Below are 25,160 nucleotides of genomic sequence, written 5' to 3'. Positions count from 1 at the left end.
CTGTTCCATGTGCTAACTACAACTTAATTTGAAAAGATTATATTTAGAGAAAAATACATTGTTATAGTCAGTTTTGCTCAATTGCAAAATGCATGTAATTAGTATACTAAAATATCACCCTGATTTTACAATGATGCCAGGAACAAATTTACCTATTGTAACTGTGGCAGAGAGTGAGTTAAAAGCCCCTTCAGGATACTGTGTTGTTGAATTTAGAGCCTAAGAGCAGTTTGTGGAAAGGAGTTGACTGGCAGAAAACTGACTAGTGATGTGGTGAAGGAAAGGTGGAAGTTGACAGCAGGGCGACATGACAGAGACAAATAGTACAGGTAAGTAAGTTGATAGCGAGAGCACACAACTCTTATTTCATTAAGTGGCTATATGCATTTGCTCATTTCATTAATTTTGCATCTATTATCACCTAATAAACTATACCCTTCTGTTATTAGTACTTTTCTAATTAAATGTTTTCATTTTGAAAAGCTTGGTTTTCTCTCTGGGTTGCCTGAAATATGGAAATACTATGACTGCCAACGGGCGGCAGTGGCGCAGTGGTAGCGCTGCTGCCTCGCAGTTAGGAGACCCGGGTTCGGGTGGAGTTTGCATGTTCTCCCGTGTCTGCGTGGGTTTCCTCCGGGCGCTCCGGTTTCCTCCCACAATCCAAAGACATGCAGGTTAGGTGGATTGGCGATTCTAAATTGGCCCTAGTGTGTGCTTGGTGTTTGTGTGTGTCCTGCAGTGGGTTGGCACCCTGCCAAGGATTGGTTCCTGCCTTGTGCCCTGTGTTGGCTGGGATTGGCTCCAGCAGACCCCCGTGACCCTGTATTCGGATCCAGCGGGTTAGAAAATGGATGGATGGATGGATAATCCTCTTGTTTTTTATAAAAGTACAAAACAGTATGTTCCTGTAGGGGGTGATAGCTCCCTAGTTGGAATAAGTTCTTTTGTAATTGCGGCGTTTTAAGTAACTGAAAACTATATAGATATGATATTAAAAGGTGATACCTCTCCCATGGGGATATGGCAATAAAAATCACAAAAGAGAAAATAACTTAGCTTTCTTTAATGACGATTTACGTGGCATTACAGACGGGAAGCCATAGCAAGACATTAGCAAGGTGGGATCTTAATCTATACAGTCTGCCATTTTTCGTTGCAGCGCTGATAGGGTTTTCAGGATGGCTGACAATATCACCCATCCGTCTCTCGGCTTCAAAGTGTTTGGCTGCTGCCCAAGCCTTTTTATACTGTCTTCTCCAAGTGCAGGCCCTTACTTAGGTTCCAAACAAGGGAAGAAGAGAATTCCATTTCATCTCCAACATACAGAAATAGTACAATGCCCATTTTTGTAGTTCTACCTTTCTCTCTTCAAATGCTTGCCTAGCAGTTCTAAATGCTGAGAGCCCCTGTGTGCTAAGTTTGGGCTGGCCTGTACATGTGAGTAGATTTATAAAATAATTATTGTACAGAGCACAGTGACATTAAACATATATTCTTATTACACAGTAACAACACACCAACATAATAATTTGTTTGTACAATTTAATACATTAATTATTTTAAATGGAATATATAAACATAAAAATAAACTAGTATTTTTATGTCCCTTTGCACATTGAACAAATTAAATTGCAATACACAATTGTTTCTGACTTTGTCTTTGATTTTCTCTCTTACAATTAATCATGGACCATCCAGAGGTTTATTTTCTCCAGGGATGCAGTTGACTGAACTTTTTGTTTTTTTTCCCCATTGTCAACTGGCCATATTTCAACAATTAATTAATGGATAGATATTGTTGTTTTCCATTTATGTAAAAATGCTTCTGCTTTGTTTTCTAAACAAATCTGTGTCTTTATATATACTAAGTCTGTATTTAGTAATTTGTAAAATGTAACCTGAGATTCTGTCACAGCACTCTGGGCTTACACTCAGAGAAGAGCACTATGCAAAAAAATAGGAATTGAGTGAAATCAAATTGAATGCAAAAAACAAAGTGGCAGATTGATGGTGTCTTTACCATGAGATGACGTGGAAAATGTTTTTAACTAGTGTGGGATATGGCTGGCCATTCATCCTGGCCAATACCCCCACACCGCTAGATGGAGCCCCCCCTGCGACATGGAGATGCCCGGAATTCCAGCAGAGCATCATGGACATTGGAGTTTTCCTTCACAGCCCTGCTGGATGGCATGGGGGCCACCAGAGGATGCTGCAAGGAGGATCAAGAAGTATTTTCCATACAGCCCAGAAGTACGTCCCAGTCACGGGGACAGAAGAAATGATGTACTTCTGGGTTGAAGAAAAGGGGAGTTTTTGATCTGACCTGGTAGTGATAAGAATTACATGGACTGAGGGATCAGAAACACTTCTGGGTCAGGGATGATAAAAGGACTATGGGAAACCCCAGTGAGGGGAGCTGAGTTGGGAGGAAGGGTGACTGAGCTGCTGGGAGGTGTGGAGGATTATTGTTATTGTATTATGATTATTGATTAGAATTGGAGTTTTGCAGAGTGGAGGCGCTTTGTGCACTTTATTATTATAATAAATTCATTCTTGGACTTTTATCTGGTGTCTGACGCATTGTCTGAGGGTTCAAGGGGACCACAGCGCCCTCTACCTGTTACACTAGAAAGCAAGAAGGCATTTCTAAAAATCACATTATAGTAGAACACTCTGGAAATATGTAGACTATGTGGTATTTTTATATTTTTAAAGGATACATTCAGTATTTTGAGGTATTTATTCATAATTGTGGTATATATAATTACATATACTTTTTTAAAATTTATTTTACTTTTTTATTTTCTACATGACATTACATTTCAAAGCAAAGCTTATTGTATACATTTTAAAAAAGAATTAGTCTGCTGTTGTGTTTTATAATGCAGCAGAGTCTAAATGTGAAACAAGCTTTAAAACTTACCATATATATTTACTTTAGAGTAGTAAAGGTTTCAGTGTATGAAAACATGACTTTTACATTTGTGAAGAATGCTTAGGAAAATAAAAGCAAACTGGAAATAATACATTTTATCATAGATTATTCGTACAAATTTCTTCAGATAAAGATACATTTCTTGCTTGCTTGTTTGCTTGCAAGGTGGAGTTTTGACATTTCCACAGGTTCCCAATTTGCTAAGCTTCCATACTTTCAGGCTGCATATTAACTTACTTTGTCTCTGCAGTTCTGTTTCATCAAAGATTATATTTCCTGCTTGTAACTAATAAGGCTCTGTGCAAAAGGGTGCCAAGTGTCTAATGTAGCAGCAGAGCTGTCAGTATACTCTGAAAGCATGGGTGGAGTTATGGCAACCCCCCTTCACCAAACTATATTCTGCTTACTATTGCACTATTGTTTGTTCAAATTTTATGTTCTGTCATGGCTTATTAACAATAGACAGATGTGTGTTCACATAAAATAAAAGAAATTCAGTGTGTAAACTTATTAACGTTCACTGCGTATGATGGGAAAAGTCTGGAGGGGCGGTGTTTTACTAGGTTCATTTTTAAATGATTTTAATGTTTTTTAGCACAACCCATCAGCTTAACTATCACTCTAAGTGAGTGCATGAGCTACTTTATATGTTAATTACTGTTTAAGCAGCAGCAGTATACTAATTAGTGAGCACCAAATGGGAAATAGAATGGATGAAAGGTGAGTGAGCTAATGCAGAGGACAGAGAAGTTTTGATGGAAATTTTTTTCTTTGAGGTTTGAAAGAAGCAATCACTGTTTGGAGAGGTGCTTGAGAAAGACTGAGAGGGAGGACAGTATGGGCAGCATTGACCCTATTGATTAATTTAAAGCGAACAGGACTGAAGGTTGTTATAAAAGTTCCGTATGTGGCCACAACTTAAGTCTGCTGAGCATGGGATAGAGGCCAAAAGAATTTGCTTATGGAAGATAAAGGCATGACGGCATCTCACTGAAGGGCACTGAGCTGTGGAGCGCTATGGAGACCAGCTTAGGTGGCAACTCTGTGAACTGTGAGTTACTGGGTGAGGTGGCATTTCAGGTCTATGTGGCAGACTAGGATGTGGTAGGCTGCGTAGCTGAGATTCCCAATGTTCCAACGAGGATGGAGAGAGTGAAAGAAAAAAATGGACTAACTCTCAACCTTTGTGATTCTAAAATTAATTCAGATGTCTAAAAAATGTAACAAAAGCCCCATTAGAAGAAGGATATCCATAAACCCTTGGCTTGTATAGAAAAGGGAAATCATGAATCTTTTTTTTTTTTAATAGAAATATACAAAAAAAAAAGTTCAGCAGAGCAAAATGAGACACAAAGTTGCCTAGAGAGGCACAAACAAATTCTAATACAAAAGGCAAAAAAATATTTCAAGAACAGTGCTCATATTAATCAACCATTTCAAAGTAGGAAAACGGTCCCCACTTCCTTAAAAATCTTAGACTGATGAAAATCTGGACCTACTCTTAGGAGTATAAGTAATAGCATTTTAAATTATTATAATTTAGGAAACTTCTTCAAACTTCACTATCACTTGTAAGATGTCCTAACTCAATAGGAGCTGCCTGAAGATGGCATTTTGGGAGAGATTGGCATATACATTCCAAGGAAAGATTAGAGAACAATGGACAGCAATGGACTTCTTAACAGTTATTGATTTCACAGGGATAGGATAACTTTCAAAACAAATCTTGTACATCACATGATGCTCCATGCTTTTGGGAAAAAGCAGCTTTGCCACAGTAATGACTTGGGTATGTCAAAACCAAACATTTCTTGAATTTTGCAGCAAATTTTGAATGCTGTTACAACATTATATAAATTATATATCTTTGTGGTAAAGCCTTAGAGTTAGTAAAGGAAAAGCACAAAACATCATCATGATTTTAAAGGAAACTACAAAATGCCTCATGAGAGCCATTTTGTGGATCAGGGTGCCATAAAATTGCAAAGTTATTCATTTTGAAAAATTAGCTCCTTCTCTTCATTGAGAGTGAGTGTTGGACACTTCACAACTACTTCTAATTCACTACTATGGAGTAATACAAATTCATAACCTAGTCACACTTATAATACACTTTCTATGAGTAATTCTTAATGCTTGAAATGCTTAATCAATATGGACACAAAGAAGAAAAAAATAATAAAAAAGTAAAACTAGACAGAAAAAGCAACATTCTCAATACTCCACAATGAACAAATATTCCCCTGTTCAAGAAACATTTTCAGCTCACTTAAATAGCCAGAATGAGGGCTCAGGAACGGTGATGTCAGGGCTGTCCCACCTCCTGTGGCTCCACCCACTAACTCCATATCAGTAACAAAGGGAAATATCTTTGCAAAATAATGAAATAAACTTCTGTAGAGCCATACCACATGCACTTCAGAAGAGGTCAACCTCCTGAAGTTAAGCATGTTTGGGCCCAGCCAGTACTTGGATGGGAGACCAACCAGGAAAAGCTTGGGTCGCTGCTGGAAGAAGTGATGGTGAGGCAAGCAGGCAGCATTTAACCTGTGGTCTGAATGTGGATGCCAATGCCCCAGTGCAGAGATGATGAACACTGTAATGTAAAAATGGCACCATCCTTCAGATGAGACATAAAATCAAGGTCTTGACTCTCTGTGGTCATTAAAGATCCCTGGGAATCCTTCTTAAAGAGTAGGGTTTAACCCAATGTACTTGCTAAATTGCCCACCACAGCCAAGTCATTCTGACCCTTTAATCATCCCAACTTTAATTGGTTAACTATCTCTCACGACTTCACCACCTTACAGATAATTTGTGGTGAGCATACTGGCACAAAATGGCTACCGTCACATCCTCCAGGTGGATGTTGCATATTAGTGGTGGTTGAAGTGGCTCCCCACTTACTATGTAAAGTGCTTTGAGTAATGATAAAAGCATTACATAAATGTAGAGAAATATTATTATTAAGGATAGAGTGTAAGCAATCATAAGTTTGATTTTTTTCAGTTATTATTGTCCAATTGTCTACAGAACAGAGACAGCAATTCACATCTGGGCATCAACATTCATTTACAGTGGTGTGAAAAACTATTTGCCCCCTTCCTAATTTCTTATTCTTTTGCATGTTTGTCACACAAATTGTTTCTGATCATCAAACACATTTAACCATTAGTCAAATATAACACAAGTAAACACAAAATGCAGTTTTTAAATGATGGTTTTTATTATTTAGGGAGAAAAAAAATCCCCAGGCCTGATTACTGCCACACCTGTTTCAATCAAGAAATCACTTAAATAGGAGCTGCCTGACACAAAAGTAGACCAAAAGCACCTCAAAAGCTAGACATCATGCCAAGATCCAAAGAAATTCAGGAACAAATGAGAACAGAAGTAATTGAGATCTATCAGTCTGGTAAAGGTTATAAAGCCATTTCTAAAGCTTTGGGACTCCAGCGAACCACAGTGAGAGCCATTATCCACAAATGGCAAAAACATGGAACAGTGGTGAACCTTCCCAGGAATGGCCGGCCGACCAAAATTACCCCAAGAGCGCAGAGACGACACATCTGAGAGGTCACAAAAGACCCCAGGACAACATCTAAAGAACTGCAGGCCTCACGCCTCAATTAAGGTCAGTGTTCACGGCTCCACCATAAGAAAGAGACTGGGCAAAAACGGCCTGCATGGTAGATTTCCAAGACGCAAACCACTGTTAAGCAAAAAGAACATTAGGGCTCGTCTCAATTTTGCTAAGAAACATCTCAATGATTGCCAAGACTTTTGGGAAAATACCTTGTGGACTGATGAGACAAAAGTTGAACTTTTGGAAGGCAAATGTCCGTTACATCTGGCGTAAAAGGAACACAGCATTTCAGGAAAAGAACATCATACCAACAGTAAAATATGGTGGTGGTAGTGTGATGGTCTGGGGTTGTTTTGCTGCTTCAGGACCTGGAAGGCTTGCTGTGATAGATGGAACCATGAATTCTACTGTCTACCAAAAACTCCTGAAGGAGAATGTCCGGCCATCTGTTCGTCAACTTAAGCTGAAGCGATCTTGGGTGCTGCAACAGGACAATGACCCAAAACACACCAGCAAATCCACCTCTAAATGGCTGAAGAAAAACAAAATGAAGACTTTGGAGTGGCCTAGTCAAAGTCCTGACCTGAATCCAATTGAGATGCTATGGCATGACCTTAAAAAGGCAGTTCATGCTAGAAAACCCTCAAATAAAGCTGAATTACAACAATTCTGCAAAGATGAGTGGGCCAAAATTCCTCCAGAGCGCTGTAAAAGACTCATTGCAAGTTATCGCAAACGCTTGATTGCAGTTATTGCTGCTAAGGGTGGCCCAACCAGTTATTAGGTTCAGGGGGCAATTACTTTTTCACACAGGGCCATGTAGGTTTGGATTTTTTTTTCTCCCTAAATAATAAAAACCATCATTTAAAAACTGCATTTTGCGTTTACTTGTGTTATATTTGACTAATGGTTAAATGTGTTTGATGATCAGAAACATTTTGTGTGACAAACATGCAAAAGAATAAGAAATCAGGAAGGGGGCAAATAGTTTTTCACACCACCGTATGTTAGTAGCAGTGCTTGGTGATAACTTTCTGGGGTGAATCTGTGTCCCTGGCCGTGAAAGGTTACCATGGAGGAAAACAAGCAGCAAAGTAAAGTGCCCGTTCAGTCTCCTTTTAAAATGGCTGAGTCTCATAAACATGTTTTGCTGTTTACAATTAAAAATGGCATGGATATGCTGTTTTGCAAATTATGTGCAATCTCAAGATATGGATGAAAACTCAATAACATTTCTGGTGGTGAAAAATGTATGTTTTTGTTAGGTTTTAATGCTTTTTTCCAAATTGGGACCCTGGTACCTAATAGCTTCAGTATAAAGTGCAAGAACAGGTCAGTTTTCTGTTTATTTGTTTAATTTATAAAATATACCTAACTTTAAAATGCAATTTCACTTGCCAAATTAATTTATACCATGATTGTGAAGAAATAACTTTGACCTGAAAAATACCAAACTTATGCTTTAAATCAGAATTATTGGGGATTTGGAGCTGGAACCTATAGTTACTCCTACTACAACTAATCTTATTATTACATTTATTTAGGTCTCTGAATATTATTTCTGAGTTCTCCAATGGTTTGAGAATAGTGATGAGTGAAATGATTCACACAAAATGAATGTGCAGAAAAACGTAGTGTCTCATTTTGCAAAAACAATTCTGAAATAAATTGTGTTGTGCTTCCAGTTAAATTTGTGCCATTCACTTAAGAAGAAAGATTATTAAGTTCCTGTTCTGATGCATTTTAATGCATTAATACCAATTATGTCTGTCTGTCATTTAGTATTTATATAAGGATCGCTAATAAAAAGTAAATGTTGAGGGGAAGGGACCTCACCTTGACTGATTAAGGTATGAGAACATCTATAATTATTCCCCACTTGTGATGTTTCTGTGTTTATTGGTTGGGGTGGAGTATTGATGAGGGGCTGGACCAGAAACAATTGGAAAATACTCACCATGATTGGCCAGTTTAAAAGATAAGATAGAATGGGTCATTGGTTAAATACGGGAATGTTACTAGGCTACCAGTAATCTGCTTCATTTATTTACTCACCCTCCCAACCCATTTTGTTGGGCTTATGAATAAGGAATCCCTCCATGGCTGCTTTGAGCAAAAGCTGACAGAATTGAACTCTTAGGAGAGTGAATTGAATGAATGAATTTCAAAGATCAATGATTTGTGAGTTACTAGGGCATGTAGGAAAGATATTGGATGTACAGCCGGGTTGAAAGTACTGTCATATTTTGCCAAGTTAAGAGATGAGTCAGCAATGCAGCATTCTCCCACATTTACTGGTCATGATTATATGTTGGTTCATCGGGCAGCTAGAATATTGACTGTGCAGCTGGATCCAAGGTACTGCTGGGTTGAATATCAATAAATATTTCTTCATTCCTCTCCTTGACACCATACCTACCCATCACCTCCTCATCTACACTGTTCCTTTCACCAAAATGCCCATTGAAATCCACTCCAATCACCACTTTCTGTCCTTTGGGTACACTGTTCATCACTTCATCCAACTCACTCCAAAAATCTTCTTTCTCACCTATTGCACACCCAACTTGTGGTGTATATGCACTAACAACATTTATCATCACACCTCCGATTTCCAGCTTCATAATCATTACTCTGCCTGACACTCTGAATACACCTCCAAAACACTCTTGACATACTGTTCCTTCAGAATAATTCATACCCAATTTCTCCTCTCATCCACACCATGATAGAACAGTTTGAATCTACCTCCAATTCACCTGGCTTTACTCCTCTTCCGTTTAGTCTGGCACGCACAATATATCAACCTTCCTTCACTCCATAATATCTGCTAACTCTCTCCCCTGACTAGTCATACTGCCAACATTCAAAGTTTCTACCCTTAGCTCCACTCTCTTTACTTTCCTCCACTCCTCCTGCCTCTGGACACGTCTTCCCCCTCTTCTTCTTTGGCCAACAGTAGCCCAATTTCCGCCAGCACCCTGTTGGCTAACAGTGCTGGTGGCGGTCGTTGTTAACCCAGGGCTTGACAATCCAGTATGGAAATTTGTATTGTTGTGTGCATATTTATTTGGCAATATGATATCAAGTATACATCTTAATATTTAAATTGTTCAGAGAGCTGTAATATCATGAATTAATGTATTCTGTGTCCTGTCAGTGGAAGAGAAAGCCCATTTAAGAAGTACATAGTGATTCACACACATAGAGCACATAAAAGAACACATAGAAAGAAGCATTTAATGTGCTACTTTAGTTATGATGGGATCTGAGAAACTAGTACATTAAACGATTTTAAGAAGATGTTTTTGATGTTCTACTTTGATAACAAAATAAAGTACATGATTAAAGTGGAGATTTCAAGATTAAAGTTGACATTTGGACATTATCCCTATTTTGTTTCTCTTTTCTCTGTACCCTAATACGCTTCCATATGACACTCAGACGGTGGTCTACGACTTGCCTTTTCACAGCGACTTTGATATCTGATCACTTCTTATTTATTTCAGACACTTTGCGACTTTCTGAACTTGAACTTTTGAGTTTCTCCGACACTCTGTTACTCGATCAACTTCCTTTTGTTATTTATATCACTGATTAGGCCAACAAATTGTATGTTTTTCCTTGCCTCCACTTGGAATTCGCTGAAATTCTTCTATTTCCCCCTCGCTTTTGCCATTGTCTTTTCACAGAATGCTGAGCTTAAGAGCTATTTATATTGAATTGCATATTCTAAGAGGCGTAATTTTGGAAGGAGTTGGGGAGTGGTGGAAGGCGTGTGCACATGCGTTACTTTTCACGCTGACCAGGATTTATGGAACGGAAGAACATGTATGTTGGCTTACGCACAGATTTATGTAGCTGGATTTTTTTGTGCATACACACATTTCCACTTTTGTCCATACGCCATGTTTTAGTGTGAATTTTATGCACAGCGTTATGCATAAGGCCCCAGGACACAATTGGTGGAACCTGAAGCCCGTCTTGTGGCAAAGGAAGTAGTAAAAATGAAGGCTGCTCAACCACCTCCTCCTTTAGTAGCTTTGGCAGAGGTGGATGATATTGAGTCCTATTTATTGATTTTTGAGCACACTGCTGTGCGCAATCTTTGGCTGAAGCCGGAGTGAGCGAACATAATCACACCATATCTCAAGGGTGCGACTATTACACCTATTACGACCTCCCCAAGAAAGAGGCTCTTGACTATGATACCCTTAACGCGGAGATCCTAAACCCCTATGGTGTTACTTTGAACCAGCAGGCAAGGGAATGGACGCAGTGAAAGTCTGAGGCCTTTGAGATCTGGGGCAAAATAAGCCGCTGGCTATGGCCAAACATTAACAACGCCCTCCAGGTCATAGAAGAAATCTTGTATCAGGCTCTTGTGAATGCCTGACCATCTCACCCAACATCTGGCACCAAGGCTATGAAACTACTCTGCTTCAGGTAACTATCCATCCATCCATTATCCAACCCGCTATATCCTAACTGCAGGGTCATGGGGGTCTGCTGAGGCCAATCTCAGCTAACACAGGGCGCAAGGCAGGAAACAAACCCAGGGCAAAGTGCCAGCCCATCGCAGGGCAAGCATACACACACAGCAAGTACACACTAGGGACAATTTAGGATCGCCAATGCACCTAACCTGCATGTCTTTGGACTGTGGAAAGAAACCCACACAGACACGTGGAGAAAATGCAAACTCCATGCAGGGAGGACCCAGGAAGTGAACCTGGATCTCCTAACTGCGAGGCAGCAGCGCTACCCACTGTGCCACCATGCAGTTTGGGTAACTTGATTATGGTAGCAGACTCTGTATAAACCTGTATATTAATTATGTTCTTATTGCAGCATTTGATGCTGTCAGACATGACATTGCTCTTGAGAATGGAGAACATTATTGGTATCTCTGGTACTGCCCTCCAGTGGTTTAAGTCCTATCTAACTGATAGGTAGGAGTTTCTCAAATCTTCCCAACAGAAGGTCCAGCTTAGTGCCACTCACACAAGGAGTTCTTCAGGGCTCTGTCCTCAGCCCTCAGTTCTTCTGTATCTATATGCTTCCCCTTGGCCATATTATTCGCACATTTGGACTGGGTTATCATTTTTATGCAGATGATACTCAACTTTACTTCTTCAAAAGTTTCTCAACTCAACCCTTGCCTCAGTCAAATTTAAACCTGGATGGAGCCAAAATCGTTAAAAACAAATTGCAACAAAACTGAACTGCTGCAAATTGGCACTTAAAGCACAACTTAGAAAGTGAACTCCTTTCTAGACACTTTTGATAGTGATCCCATCACGCCTTCTTCTAATGCAAAGAACAACAGAGAGCACATAACACATATCCTTGGCTTTGCCTTCCCTGGCTATCTGTGTTTTACAGGATTGAATTTAAAATTGTATTAATGACCTACAAAGCTTTATAATGGTCTTGCACTGGACTACATCAGTGACCTACTCCATCACTATGGTACTGTTTATCCACTAAGGTCCTCTGATTTTGGCAATCTTGTTGTGCCCCACACTAACCTGCACTCTGTGTATAGCACTCAGATTTTGGAATGACCTCACAAAATTAATTAGATCGGCAGACTCAATTCCATTCTTTAAAAAAAGCAGCTAAAACTCATCTGTTCAGCAAGGCTTTTAACTTAACCTAACAGTCTGCCACTTCTTTCTGTTTACCTCTCTTTCCAGATACTCAGGATAATTTCTATGTGTGTTATATCACAAACTATGTTACTTGTTGAGGCTTTGTTTTAGTATTGAATTTTAGTAGTTTACTTTTTTTTATTTTTTCTTTATTTTATTAAATGCATTGTATAACTTGTTCTTTGTGTGACTCTGTGAAGTGTCTTGACCATTGGAAAGGTGCTATATAAATAAAATGCATTTTTATTATTAATGATTTGTTGAATGGGTAGTGCAGTGGTAGTGTTGCTGCCTCACAGTGAGGAGACCTGGGTTTGAATCCCAGGTCCTCCCTGTGTGGAGTTTGCATGTTCTCCCCGTGTCTGCGTAAGTTTCCTCCGGGTGCTCTAGTTGGGGAGAAGGTCATGATTCTTTGGAAACTGGGAGGGTTGGAGCTAATATGGGGTGTGACCATGGACTTATTAAACCTGCAGTAAAAGTCATTCACGTCAACAGCCAGTTGATTATTCTTATCAAAGCTGGGGGATGTGTTATTGCCTGTAATTGGTGATATCTTACAGACCATTCCATGCTGAAGAGGAATCAATGGTTGAAAACATATTTTTTAGCTTTTCAGATTAGCTCTTCTTAGCCAGTCTAATTTTTTTGACAGTGTGTTCCTTGCCTGCCTAAAAGTGCTTGGTCCTCAGTTCTATAGACAATTTCCATGGCTTGATGGAGCTCCCTGAGTCTTGCTGTGAACCATGGTTTGTTGCTTAGCATTTTAAAAAGGGTCTTGGTGGAGATACACACCGTCAGTACAATCAAAACAGACCTGTAGCTTCAGCTTTAGTTCACCTTCTTACAGTGTTATTGACAGGCTTAGATGAGTTTAAATTTTTCCTATAGATTAGGAGCAGGTGAATCAAGCATTGATTGAACAGTCGCCAGTTGTGGCTAAGGTTTCCTCTGTAGAAATTCCCAAAATAATCAGAAAGGGGTTTGAGTAAATTTGCTCAGTGCTTGTTATCTGGTCAGCCAGTTGTTGCAGCATGTCACTCACATAGGCTTGGGGAGGAATGTAAACACCAAAGGAAATAAACAAGGAAAACTCCCACTGTGAATACAAGGTTTGAAATTAATTTTTTAAATTAATATTTTACTTTACAGTGTTTACTTAACACTGTGACATGGGTACACCAGCCAGCCTTCATTAATATAAAAGCAGATTAAGCCTCCTCTTCTTTTCTTTGGAGACTCTGTTTTGCAGACCACTCTGTGAAGTTTAAAACTATTTTCTGAAGTTTCATTTTCCAGAACATATTCATTTAGCCAGGTTTCAATGAAGCACAGAGTGGAAGAAATTGAAAAGTCTTTGTTATATCTGTTGAGGATTAATAAACTTGGGTGAGGTGTTCGAAATTCTCACTATCAGGATTTACCAGTGTGCTTGCCCATCCTGCAATACCTACATCTGCAGAGAACAACTGTAGCTGCACCAGCTAAGATATCTGGAAAAATCTTAATTATGAGAATATCGGTATGAAATCACACACAGTGAAATGTCACTCAACATTCAACAATTCTTCCTGGATGAATTTGATTGTAGTTGAGTATAGAATTACAGGACAAATAAACAAAAACAGAACAGTATAGAACAGCTAAATGATGTGGGAATACACAGAACCACCATTAATATCTATCTATCTAATAATTCTTATTAAACATTTCCTCTTGCAGTCGCGTCCAGGAATGTTGCATAATTATAATATTTGAAATTGTTTTCAAAGGAACATCAAGCTGCTTGTCTAAAATTTCCTTTCTAATCTCTTTAGGCAACTCCCTCCTTTGCTTTCTCTGGTATATGCTCAATGTGGGACACACGATGATACCAAACAGCAGAGTGACTACTTTTTTCTATTCAAATAGGCTGAATGACTGATTGCATGATTGGAGACATCTAAAGAAAACAGCTAGTTTGTAAAATCATTCTAATCCAATAATCTGTGATCTTTTCTAGGCATAAAAACAAAAGTGTCCAGGCCATTTTAGAATATCTTTGTAAAAAATCAGTACTTTCCCTTTTTACACAGGTATACATAAGGGCAATTGCTTTTCATTTAATCATTTTTCACTGAACTATAAATTTGTCCATGTCTGTATGAGACATGTTGAATGCAGACAGAGGTGCAGGTATAGAAGTGTTAGTGAGGATAAGAGAATAATGAAAGAAATTCACTCCCCACTTTGACATCTGGCATTGAAAGGTAAAGTTTATGAAAGCTGTTTGATAAGTTAATAGGATAAGAAACAACCAGTTAGCAAATAAGAAAAAAAGGCACTAAAATGTATTGATGTGCTTTTAAAACTTAATATTACAAAATAAATCATACAGCTTGAAGTGTTTTGAATATGGAAGTGGAAATAATCCTGGAAAAGAGTATTTCCAGCAGAAGACTGACGCTTTCACAGTGGAATGAAACAAAGACTTTCATTTTCATGATTTGTTAATTTTTATTAATTTTTTTAATATATGTTCTGCTTGCCTTGAGAGTGAATCACTGTCAGTAATTGAAAAATATTTAAATTAACATTAACATTGTTGGCTGCTAAAGAACTTCTTTGACGAGGTGGATGTGCTGCTGTCCTCCATTCCCGATGACAATAGCGTACTTTTAATCCTCACTGATTGTTTTCTCTCTTCTTTCCTCTTTCAACCTCATACAGCTCCACACTCTACCAACTTACAAAAAAGGAAAAATTCTGGTCCTTGTTTTCTCACAGAATTACACATCCACTAAAGCAACTGTCACTCCACTAAACACAATTTCTTGCTATTCTAGCTAACCCATATCTATTCAACATCCCATCTCTGCTCACCTTGGCTCATTATCATTAATGCCTGTTATGTCAGCACTCACCCTTAATTAAAACTTTGGTTACTAAGCACAGTTGCTTCCCTGTACAAAGCTAAATATACAGTACTTTACTAAATGCCACCCAAGAAAATAATTTTTAAAGAGAGTAATCCTCATCAGTAAGTGTTTATTTACTCATCAAAACACATTATTTCTTGCTGACTATAGTACACCTGGTAAGACTACAGTAAGGCCAATAGTAGGTCTGGATTCAACTAATCATTACCTCTTAATTTGAAATAATGTGTGTTGGTGGTTGAATTTACCAAACCCACAGAGAATGCAGAAGCCAGTGTGTCTCTTTGTGCCGGTCCTAAGCCTGGATAAATGGGAAGGGTTACATCAGGAGGGGCATCTGATGTAAAATTTAACCAAATAAATATGCAGACAATACAAATTTCCATACCAGATTGGTCAAGTTCTGGGTTAACAATGACCACCACCAATACTGTTAGCCAACAGGCTCCTGGTGGAAATTGGGCTACTGTTGGCCGAAGAAGGAGAAGAAAAGGGGGGAGACATGTCTGGAAGGCAGAAGGAGAGGAGGAACATTAAGAGAGTGGAACTGAGGGTAGGAACTTTGAATATTGGCAGTATGACTGGTAAGGAGAGAGAGTTAGCAGATATGATGGAGAGAAGGAAGGTTGATATATTGTGTGTACAAGAGACTAAATGGAAGGGGAGTAAGGCCAAGTGGATAGGAGGTGGATTCAAATTGTTCCATCATGGTGTGGATGGAGAAATAGGGTAGGAGTTATTCTGAAGGAACAGTATGTCAAGAGTGTTTTGGAGGTGAATAGAGTGTCAGACAGAGTAATGATTATGAAGCTGGAAATTGGAGGTGTGGTGATGCATGTTGTTAGTGCATATGCCCTGCAAGTTGGGTGTGTAATGGATGAGAAAGAAGATTTTTGGAGTGAGTTGGATGAAGTGATGAACAGTGTACCCAAGGGACAGAAAGTGGTGATTGGAGCAGATTTCAATGGACATGTTGGTGAAGGGAACAGAGGAGATGAGGAGGTGAAGGGTAGGTATGGTGTCAAGGAGAACAATGAAAAAGTTCAGATGATAGTGGATTTTGCCAAAAGGATGTACATGGCTGAGGTGAATATGTATTTTAATCAAAGGGAGGAACATAGAGTGACATACAAGAGTGGGGGAACATGCACACAGGAAATTGGAGATTACAAAATGGTGGCAGGAGAAAGTATAGTTAAGCAGCATACGATGGTTGTCTGTAGGATGACGTTAGAGATCAAGAAGAGGAAGAGAGTAAGGGCAGAGCTAAGGATCAAATGGTAGAAGTTGAAAAAAGAAGACTGCAAGGTTGAGTTTAGGGAGGAAGTGAGACAGGCACTGGGTGGTAGTGAAGAGTTACCAGACAGTTGGGGAACTACAGCAGATGTAGTAAGAGACAGCAAGAAGGATGCTTGGTGTGACATCTGCACAGAGGAAGGAGGAAAAGGAAACCTGGTGGTTGAATGGGGTAGTACAAGAGAGTATATAGAGGAAGAGGATGGCGAAGAAGAAGAAGTGGGACAGTCAGAGAAATGCAAAAAGTAGACGAGTACAAGGAGATAAGGAGAAGAGAGAGGTGGCGAAGGCTAAAGAAAAGATGTATGATGAGTTGTATGAGAGGTTGGGCACTAAGAATGGAGAAAAGGACCTGTACTGATTGGCTAGACAGAGGGACCAAACTGGGAAAGATGTGCAGCAGGTTAGGGTGATAAAGGATAAGGATGGAAGCGTACTTACAAGCGGGGAGAATGTGTTGAGCAGATCAAAAGAGTACTTTGAGAGGTTGATGAATGAAAAGAATTAGAGAGAAAGAAGGTTGGATGATGTGAAGATAGTGAATCAGGAAGTGCAATGGATTAGCAAGGAAGAAGTAAGGACAGCTATGAAGAGGATGAAAACTGGAAAGGCCGTTGATCCATATAACATACCTGTGGAAGCATGGAGGTGTTTAGGAGAGATGGCAGTGGAGTTTTTAACCAGATTGTTATAGGGAATCTTAGAAAATGAGAGGATGCCTGAGGAGTGGAGAAGAAGTGTACTGGTGTGTGGAGACTGGCCCAGACACAGACAGGCAGACACGTTCATGTCACCCACAAACACGTTTATTTACAATATTTACAGTCTTAAAGTGCACCACAAAACCCCCAAAGTCCTGGCCACACAATGCCTTTCTCTTCAGACCGCCTCCTTCTCTCTTCTCCAGCTCAGTCCACTCCACTCCCGACTCTTGCCTCAAATGAAGGGAGGCGGCCCCTATTATTATCACCCGGATGTGCTCCAGGTGGGATCCAGCAATCACCTGCCGACACGCCCCTGTGTGGCAGAAGTGCCGGCTGCATCCACCGAAGCACTCCGGGTGTCCCTGCTCTTCTTCCCCCCCGCACTTCCTGGTGTGGCGGAAGTGCTGAGGTCCAGGGCTCCAAAGGCATGGGGGCACCCCCTGGCGGTGACCACGGGCCCCTACAGGGTGGAGCTTCAAAGCTCTGTACCCGTAGCCCAAAGCAACCAGGGTGGCGGCCCCCACGTGATCCATGGTGGGCGCACGCCCTTTTCCGGTCCTTCATGGTGTCCTGGCCGGGTCGTCTCCCCTGGCACCTCTGACATGGTGCCAATATTTAAGAATAAGGAGGAATGTTCAGGACTGTAGTAACTACAGGGGCATAAATTTGATGAGCCACAGTATGAAGTTATGGGAAAGAGTAGTGGAAGCTAGGTTAAGAAGTGAGGTGATGATTAGTGAGCAGCAGTATGGTTTCATGCTAAGAAAGAGAACCACAGATGCGATGTTTGCTGTGAGGATGTTGATGGAGAAGTATAGAGAAGGTCAGAAGGAGTTGTATTGCGTCTTTGTGGACCTGGATAAAGCATATGACATGGTGCCATGAGAGGAGCTGTGGTATTGTATGAGGAAGTCAGGAGTGGCAGAGAAGTACGAAAGAGTTGTACAGGATATGTACGAGGGAAATGTGACAGTGGTGAGGTCTGCAGTAGGAGTGATGAATGCATTGAAGGTGAAGGTGGGATTACATCAGGGATTGGCTCTGAGCCCTTTCTTATTTACAATGGTGATGAACAGGTTGACAGAAGAGATTAGACAGGAGTTCCAGTGAACTATGATATTTGCTGATGATATTATGATCTGTAGCAATAGTAGGGAGCAGGTTGAAGAGACCCTGGAGAGGTGGAGATATGCTCTGGAGAGGAGAGAAATGAAGTTCAGTAGGAACAAGACAGAATACATATGTATAAATGAAAGGGAGGTCAGTGGAATGGTGAGGTTGCAGGGAGTAGAGTTGGCGAAGGTGGATGAGTTTAAATACTTGGGATCAACAGTACAGAGTAACGGGAATTGTGGAAAAGAGGTGAAAAAGAGAGTGCAGGCAGAGTGGAATGGGTGGAGAAGAGTGTCCGGAGTAATTTGTGACAGACAGGTAACAGCATGAGTGGAAAGGAAGGTCTACAAGACGGTAGTGAGATAAGCTATGTTATATGGGTTGGAAACGGTGGCACTGACCAGAAAGCAGGAGACAGCAGAGTTAAAGATGCTATTATTTGCACTGTGTGTTGGGTGTGACTAAGACGGATAGGATTAGAAATTAGTATATTAGAGGGTCAGCTCAAGTTGGACGGTTGGGAGACAAATTCAGAGATGCGAGATTGTGTTTGTTTTGTCATGTGCAGAGGAGAGATGTTGAGTATATTGGGAAAAGGATGTTAAGGATAGAGCTGCTAGGTAAGAGGAAAAGAGGAAGAAGGCCTAAGAGGAGGTTTATGGATGTGGTGAGAGAGGACATGCAGGTGATGGGTGTAACAGAACAAGATGCAGAGGACAGAAAGATATCGAAAAAGATGATCCACTGTGGCAACCCCTAATGGGAGTAGCCGAAAGAAGAAGAGGAAGAAGAAGATAGTTGAATATAGCAAAAACATGTAATGAATGGGGTATACCAAGGAGAAAGCTGAGAACAAAACCTAAGCTGTTCAAGATATCCCAAAAGATTTTGGAAAACAAAAAAAAAAAAACAAAAGCTTTGTTACTTTTCACTGTGTTAATCTTTCTATTTTCTCTGATGTTATGCAATATTTTCACAATCACATAAACACTTAATTCATAGATGACTAGCTTTAATAATAATTTGCTTGAGTGGCTTAAACTTTTTGCACAGTCCTGCATAGAAAAGATAAATAGATAGCATAAAAGAAGCAAAGAATTGTATATATAAAATAAAATACCGTCCTAGTTTTTCTTTTTTCCACTTGTTGCCTACCATTTATGAAAATAACACTGATGTATAAGATTACTTATATTAATTATTCAACACTGTTGCATTTTGATCAGTCCTCATGATTTATATCACACAAATGCCTTGATTAACATATGGTAGCTAACTGAAACATAAATTGCTTGCGTAGTGGCTAATTTCTGCGAGTTAAGATTCTTGAAACATTATGAAAACATTAAACACATTCAATAAACCAATAGCTGCTATCATTCAGAGACAGCAAAAAAATGAAATATAATTTGAGGAAGATGAAATTATGCCAGGGCAACACAGTGGCGCAGTGGTAGTGCTGTTGCCTTACAGTAACGAGACCTGGTTTTGCTTCCCGGGTCCTCCCTATGTGGAGTTTGCATGTTCTCCCTGTGTCTGCATGGGTTTTCTCCGGGAGCTACGGTTTCCTCCCATGGTCCAAACACATGCTGGTTAGGTGCATTGGCGATCCTAAGTTGTCCCTAGTGTGTGCTTGTGGGTGTGTGTGTGTGCTGGGCTGGTACCCTCCCCAGGATTTGTTCCTGTCTTTTGCCCTGTGCTGGCTGGGAATGACTCCAGCAGACCCCCATGGCCCTCTGTTAGAGTATTGCGGGTTGGACTAGGACTGACTGACTGAAATTATGCCAGCTCTCTGAATAAACAGAATTCAAACCTAAGGACTGAGAGTTCAAAACTTTTTTTATCTAGAAAAAAACACTACCACAGTCTTCTCACTTTCATGAAGGAAGTCTTTCATTTTAAGAAAGCTGTTCAAATATGTTTCCATTAAAAATATATCAAGAATATCAACAGAATTGTAAATACTGTCCTACAGTACAAATACAAGATCTTTAAAACATGATTTGGTTGAAGAAAGCTGCAGCTGCTTGCAATTCATCTTTACTCATTGAAGAATTTAGGGTTTGCATATTTTTCATTTAGCTGTATAAAACTCTGAATTTAAGTAAGTAAGATTCTGACAGTTGTGTCTAGTTGTTTCAGTTTTTTCACTCAGAGCTTCTGATCATTGCAATAGTTCATTAGGATGCTAAGCAAAAAACTGAGCAAGGCACTGAATAACTCAGTGTTTCTCAACCTTTAAGTATTTGCAACCTAGTTTTCATGACAATTTTAATCACGCCCCCCTAACGTTTTTTGAAAGGAGCCCACTAATACCAATTTGTGCTTTTTTAATTAATGATATATCATACATGCATATTTTATTATACCTACTTAACTTTTATCTACATTTATCTAACTCTATATTTATTTTTCTAGTATCAGAATGTAGTTTAAGTTAATTTGTTTTGGTTTCAATAGATGTATTTTTCATATTTTTGATTCTTGTTTTCTTTTTTCACATCTTCGCGCCCCCCTTTTTGTTACTTTGTGCCCCTCTAGGGGGCCTGCCCCACAGTTTGAGAATCACTGTAATAACTTGTTTCCAGGATTCTGAAAGTTATTAGCTAGGGCAGAGTCTGCTTATGAAGTTATGACTGTGCCTGTGTATTTGCCTATGTGTTTGATTAACATTTAACTTGGTTTTCCAGTTACTTTTGACCTTACTTAAAATCTCCTAGTAATTTCTTACTACTTTACTTTTACCAGATCCACTCTGATGGAACGATTACTTTGAATGATTAAATAAATTTGCAGGAAAATGTATGACTTTAAAACTCATCAATTTTTAAAATAATTTGTTTCTGTCAATTCTTCTTTCGGCTGCTCCCGTTAGGGATCGCCACAGTGGATCGATCATCTTCTTCCATATCTTTCTGTCCTCTGCATCTTGTTCTGTTACACCCATCACCTGCATGTCCTCTCTCACCACATCCATAAACCATCCTCTTTTCCTCTTCCCTGGCAGCTCTATCCTTAGCATCCTTCTCCCAATATACCCAGCATTTCTCCTGTGCACATGTCCAAACCAACACAATCTTGCCTCTCTGACTTTGTCTTTGTCTCCCAACTTGAGCTGACCCTCTAATGTACTCTTTTCTAATCCTGTCTATCCTCGTCACACCCAATGCAAATCTTAGCATCTTTAACTCTGCCACCTCCAGCCCTGTCTCAGCTTTCTGGTCAGTGCCACCATATCCAACCCATGTAATTTGTTTGTTTCAATACAGTTCATATTATTCATTTCACAGCACTAACAAGCAATAATACTTACTGCATGTGAAGTATACATTAAATCTTATGATTTAGTCACACTTTTCCTTATTTTCTTTGCGCATATAGTATCCTTGTATAACTACAGTATGAAAAACGTTTGCATAAGCAGAACAAAACTGCATAATTTAACAAATATTAACAGTAAACAATTTTCATGATGTGATATAGAACACTAATGGCAAAACATAATTTTTAATGAGGTAATGAAATAATTGTTTAATAAACAATCCTTTGCACCTACTTTTGTCATTGGCTGAGATGAATGCACCACGAAAAGAGCCAGCCAGCCCTGTGTCTCCATCAGGTAGATCCTCCATGAGTAAGTCTCCAATAGGAATGGGTTGTCGAAATACTTGAAACTGAAGTTTGTCATTCTGCGTGACAGGCCGGCTCAGTACCAGGACGAGTTCAAAAAGAAAAACATGCAACTTCTAAAGTGAAAGAAATGATGCAATTAACAAAAAATAAGTATAATACTAGAATTCTAATATTAGTATAAAAACAGTTTGTTACAATTATTACTCAAACATTATTCTTTATCTTCTCTAATAGAATATGAACCTTATTATTTCATTAAAGGTAAATATCAGAGTAAATTTTTAAATTGTTGCTTTAATACATTCCAGAAAAAAAAGTTAGGACTAGTTTTGTATACTCCAAGGGTTTGAGTGGAGAACAATGCATTTTTTTAATAAGAAATGACAGTGTAACCCTATCTTGTGTACTATGGTACTTAAACATAGGAAATGTTGTAAATCAGCTTTAATGTAACACTGTGTTGTGTCAGCGTAATTAAGCATAATTAAGTTCAGGAAGAAAAATCAAAACTGGGAGATCAAAGGATATTGATTAAAGCCAAAGTGTGATGCAAAAAATGAAGTCAAAAACAAGCAAAGGTCAGTACCAAAATAAGTTTACTAGATCAAGAGTAACAAGGATTGCCTTTAGGTTTGGAATCCCCAGTTCAGATACTAAAATGAACTTTCAATCGACCTTTAAACCCATTGTGTTGATTAAAGTCACGACTTCCAAGAAAACTCAACAATGGCACTATCATAATGACAATTATACAAAATAGTGGTGGACATAATACACAAAAACTACAGCTAAAACATTACAAAAAATAACTAAACTCAAAGGGGAATTGTCTTAGCAAAACATGAACACCAAAATATAAATCTTTGACGTACAAAAACACGAAATCAAGTGAAAGACTTATCTAAATGGAAAAAATAAGACGTCAAAAAATAGAAACAAAAATAAAATCATCAAATAACTCCCATGTCAATGATACGGCCTCTGGGTATGTCCATCAGGTTTCAACTGGAATTTACTATAAAAGCAAGCCAACAAATTCAGGGCATCAAACCAGACATGGGAATGATCCTGAGGCCTATAGCTTTTCCAATGAACTTAATACCCCACAGAAAACCCTTGCATCCTAGAATCCACCACAAACTGAAGTTCATATTCTTTAGTCCTACCTGCTGAAATTGCAAGAGGTGGGTTATAAGGAAGGTATAAGCACTGCAATGGACCAGCCTTAATTTGGACACATGGAACGTGGAAAATATCTTGAAGTCAGCAAGTAGAAACAGGCTGTAAGACACAGGGCCAAGTCTGAGAGCACTATATCTAGGTGCCAGTTTTTGTGTTGGAACCCATAACCAAATATCTCTAATTGCCTGCCAAACTCTTTGCCCAGCCTTCAAAGTAAGTTCATCCCTACAGCTTTTATCTGCGAACCTCTTAACTAACTCATCTGCTTTTTAAAATTAGCTTTTCCATATAAACAGGGGGAATGGTGAAAAAGAGGGTTTTGCAAAAAGAATGGAGTGAAACCCATAAAGACAATCAAAATGTGATATTTTCAACTTAACCAAATCGTCATGATTTGAGCTCACCATACACCGTAAATATTTTTCCATATTTTGGTTGACTCCTTTGACTTGTCTCTTGTGGTTGGTACCTGAGTGTTAAATTGATTGATCAACAAAACCTTTCAAAGAAAATGTTTTCCAGAATATAGGAATAAACTGTGTAAGGTAGAAAATAATGAAGACACACATTTCTTTGTAAATAAATGTATGTTGAAACTTTTGCCAATAAGCATTTGTGTAAAATGTATCCACAATTACTAAAAAAGTACTGTAACCCTTTGAAGGAGGTAAATCTATTAATAAATGTAACAAAATGTGCTTCCAAGGATGAAAAGGTACAGGAAAGTGTTGGAGCAACCCAACAGACAACCCTGTATAACATTTTGCTCTACAACAAATTTAAAAGGCTGTAACATATTTACATTCATCCATTTTTAGCCCCTTCTATCAAAATTAAACTTGGAAGCTCTTCACTGCCTTTGTATTGCTGGGCTGCTCGAAGACATGTCCCTATGTATCTCCAGACCCACATCACATAACATGTATTAATTAGCCTGGTCTCTAAACTTTGCTTCTGCTGACCTCTTATTGATATTACTAAATGGCAGTACATCTAATTAAATTAGCACTTCTTAAACTTGGCCCACTACTGGCTGAAAAACTGAAATCATGATAAAATCATGATCAGTCATATTATACCTTCTGCTTGGTACATTTTTGTTTAAATCAATATGGAAATGAAAATATTTCTTAGGAAAATAATAACAAAACTAAGTCCATATCATTTGACATAAACTGACTTGACTCCAATTACTCTAGCTTTAGGTAGAGTTAGTTGATCCTATAGTATTTCTCTGAATGTTTTATTGCATAATGCAAAGATTTCTGCATTCTGTAAGACACTAATAAATATCTGCAGACTCTTATTGCATAAGAGAAACATGAAAGACCTGAGAAACATGAAAAAGATTTTTGAAGGTGTTGCACATTGCTAGAACACATATTAATTTCCTAGACCTATAAAGGCAGCTTTCTGCTCTTAATTAAAAAAAAAAATGTGCATTACCAGTGCCCTCACAAATCTGGTTGAGTTTAAAAGACTTTGCAGTAATCGGTGGAATAAAATTGCAAACTCCTGCTGGGCTAAATTGATGGAGACCTATCTAAACAAACTTACTGTTGTCATTAAATTAAAATGTCCTTCCACAAAGAAATTACTAAAGGGTACAAGCTTTTATAAAACTGAGGTATTAAAAGTTTTCACTTTTAATTTTTCCACAAAAACAATTTGCTTTTTATTTAAATATTGTTGGTTATAAAGTATTCATGAAAGTGAAAAATGATTCGGTGTGATTTACCGTGTTTTTCTGCCTTTGTATAATCAAACGATTTCTATAAGGAAGGGTTAGGTTTAATCTCTAACCTTAAGGAAATTTTATTTTCAGAATTATCAGTGTTACTGCATTTATTACTTTTTGAGTCATTAGAAACTTAAGTTATCAAGCTGCAGAGAGCACTTTTTAAAGTGCAAAAGGTCACAAGAATCTTAAATTTGTGAAAAACCTGTTGGCAAATGAGCAATTTTAGCCATAAATTTTAACATAAGAAAACATAGAAAAGATGTTAGACTCAGTTTCATTATCCTACATTAGCAATCAAAAAATGGTAAAGATAAAATGTAGTTTAATATGTTTTAAATGAAAAAAGTGGACAAAACTGACAGCATTCCAAGAACAAAGACTTACTGTACTGTACAGTG

General features: G+C 38.7%; 1 protein-coding gene across 1 annotated transcript in view; it reads right to left on the bottom strand.

Annotated features, from left to right (window-relative positions):
- Positions 1 to 25,160, bottom strand: part of arhgef3l (Rho guanine nucleotide exchange factor (GEF) 3, like) — a 285,898-nt gene that overhangs the window by 4,758 nt on the left and 255,980 nt on the right. The window contains exon 12 of the mRNA XM_039774983.1: positions 21,763 to 21,952. Coding sequence (XP_039630917.1) covers positions 21,763 to 21,952 — 190 coding nt within the window. The remainder of the gene's footprint in view (positions 1 to 21,762; positions 21,953 to 25,160) is intronic.

Source organism: Polypterus senegalus, chromosome 13 (assembly GCF_016835505.1).
Source record: "Polypterus senegalus isolate Bchr_013 chromosome 13, ASM1683550v1, whole genome shotgun sequence".
Lineage (NCBI taxonomy): Eukaryota > Metazoa > Chordata > Cladistia > Polypteriformes > Polypteridae > Polypterus > Polypterus senegalus.
This window is presented reverse-complemented; position numbering and strand designations above follow the sequence as displayed.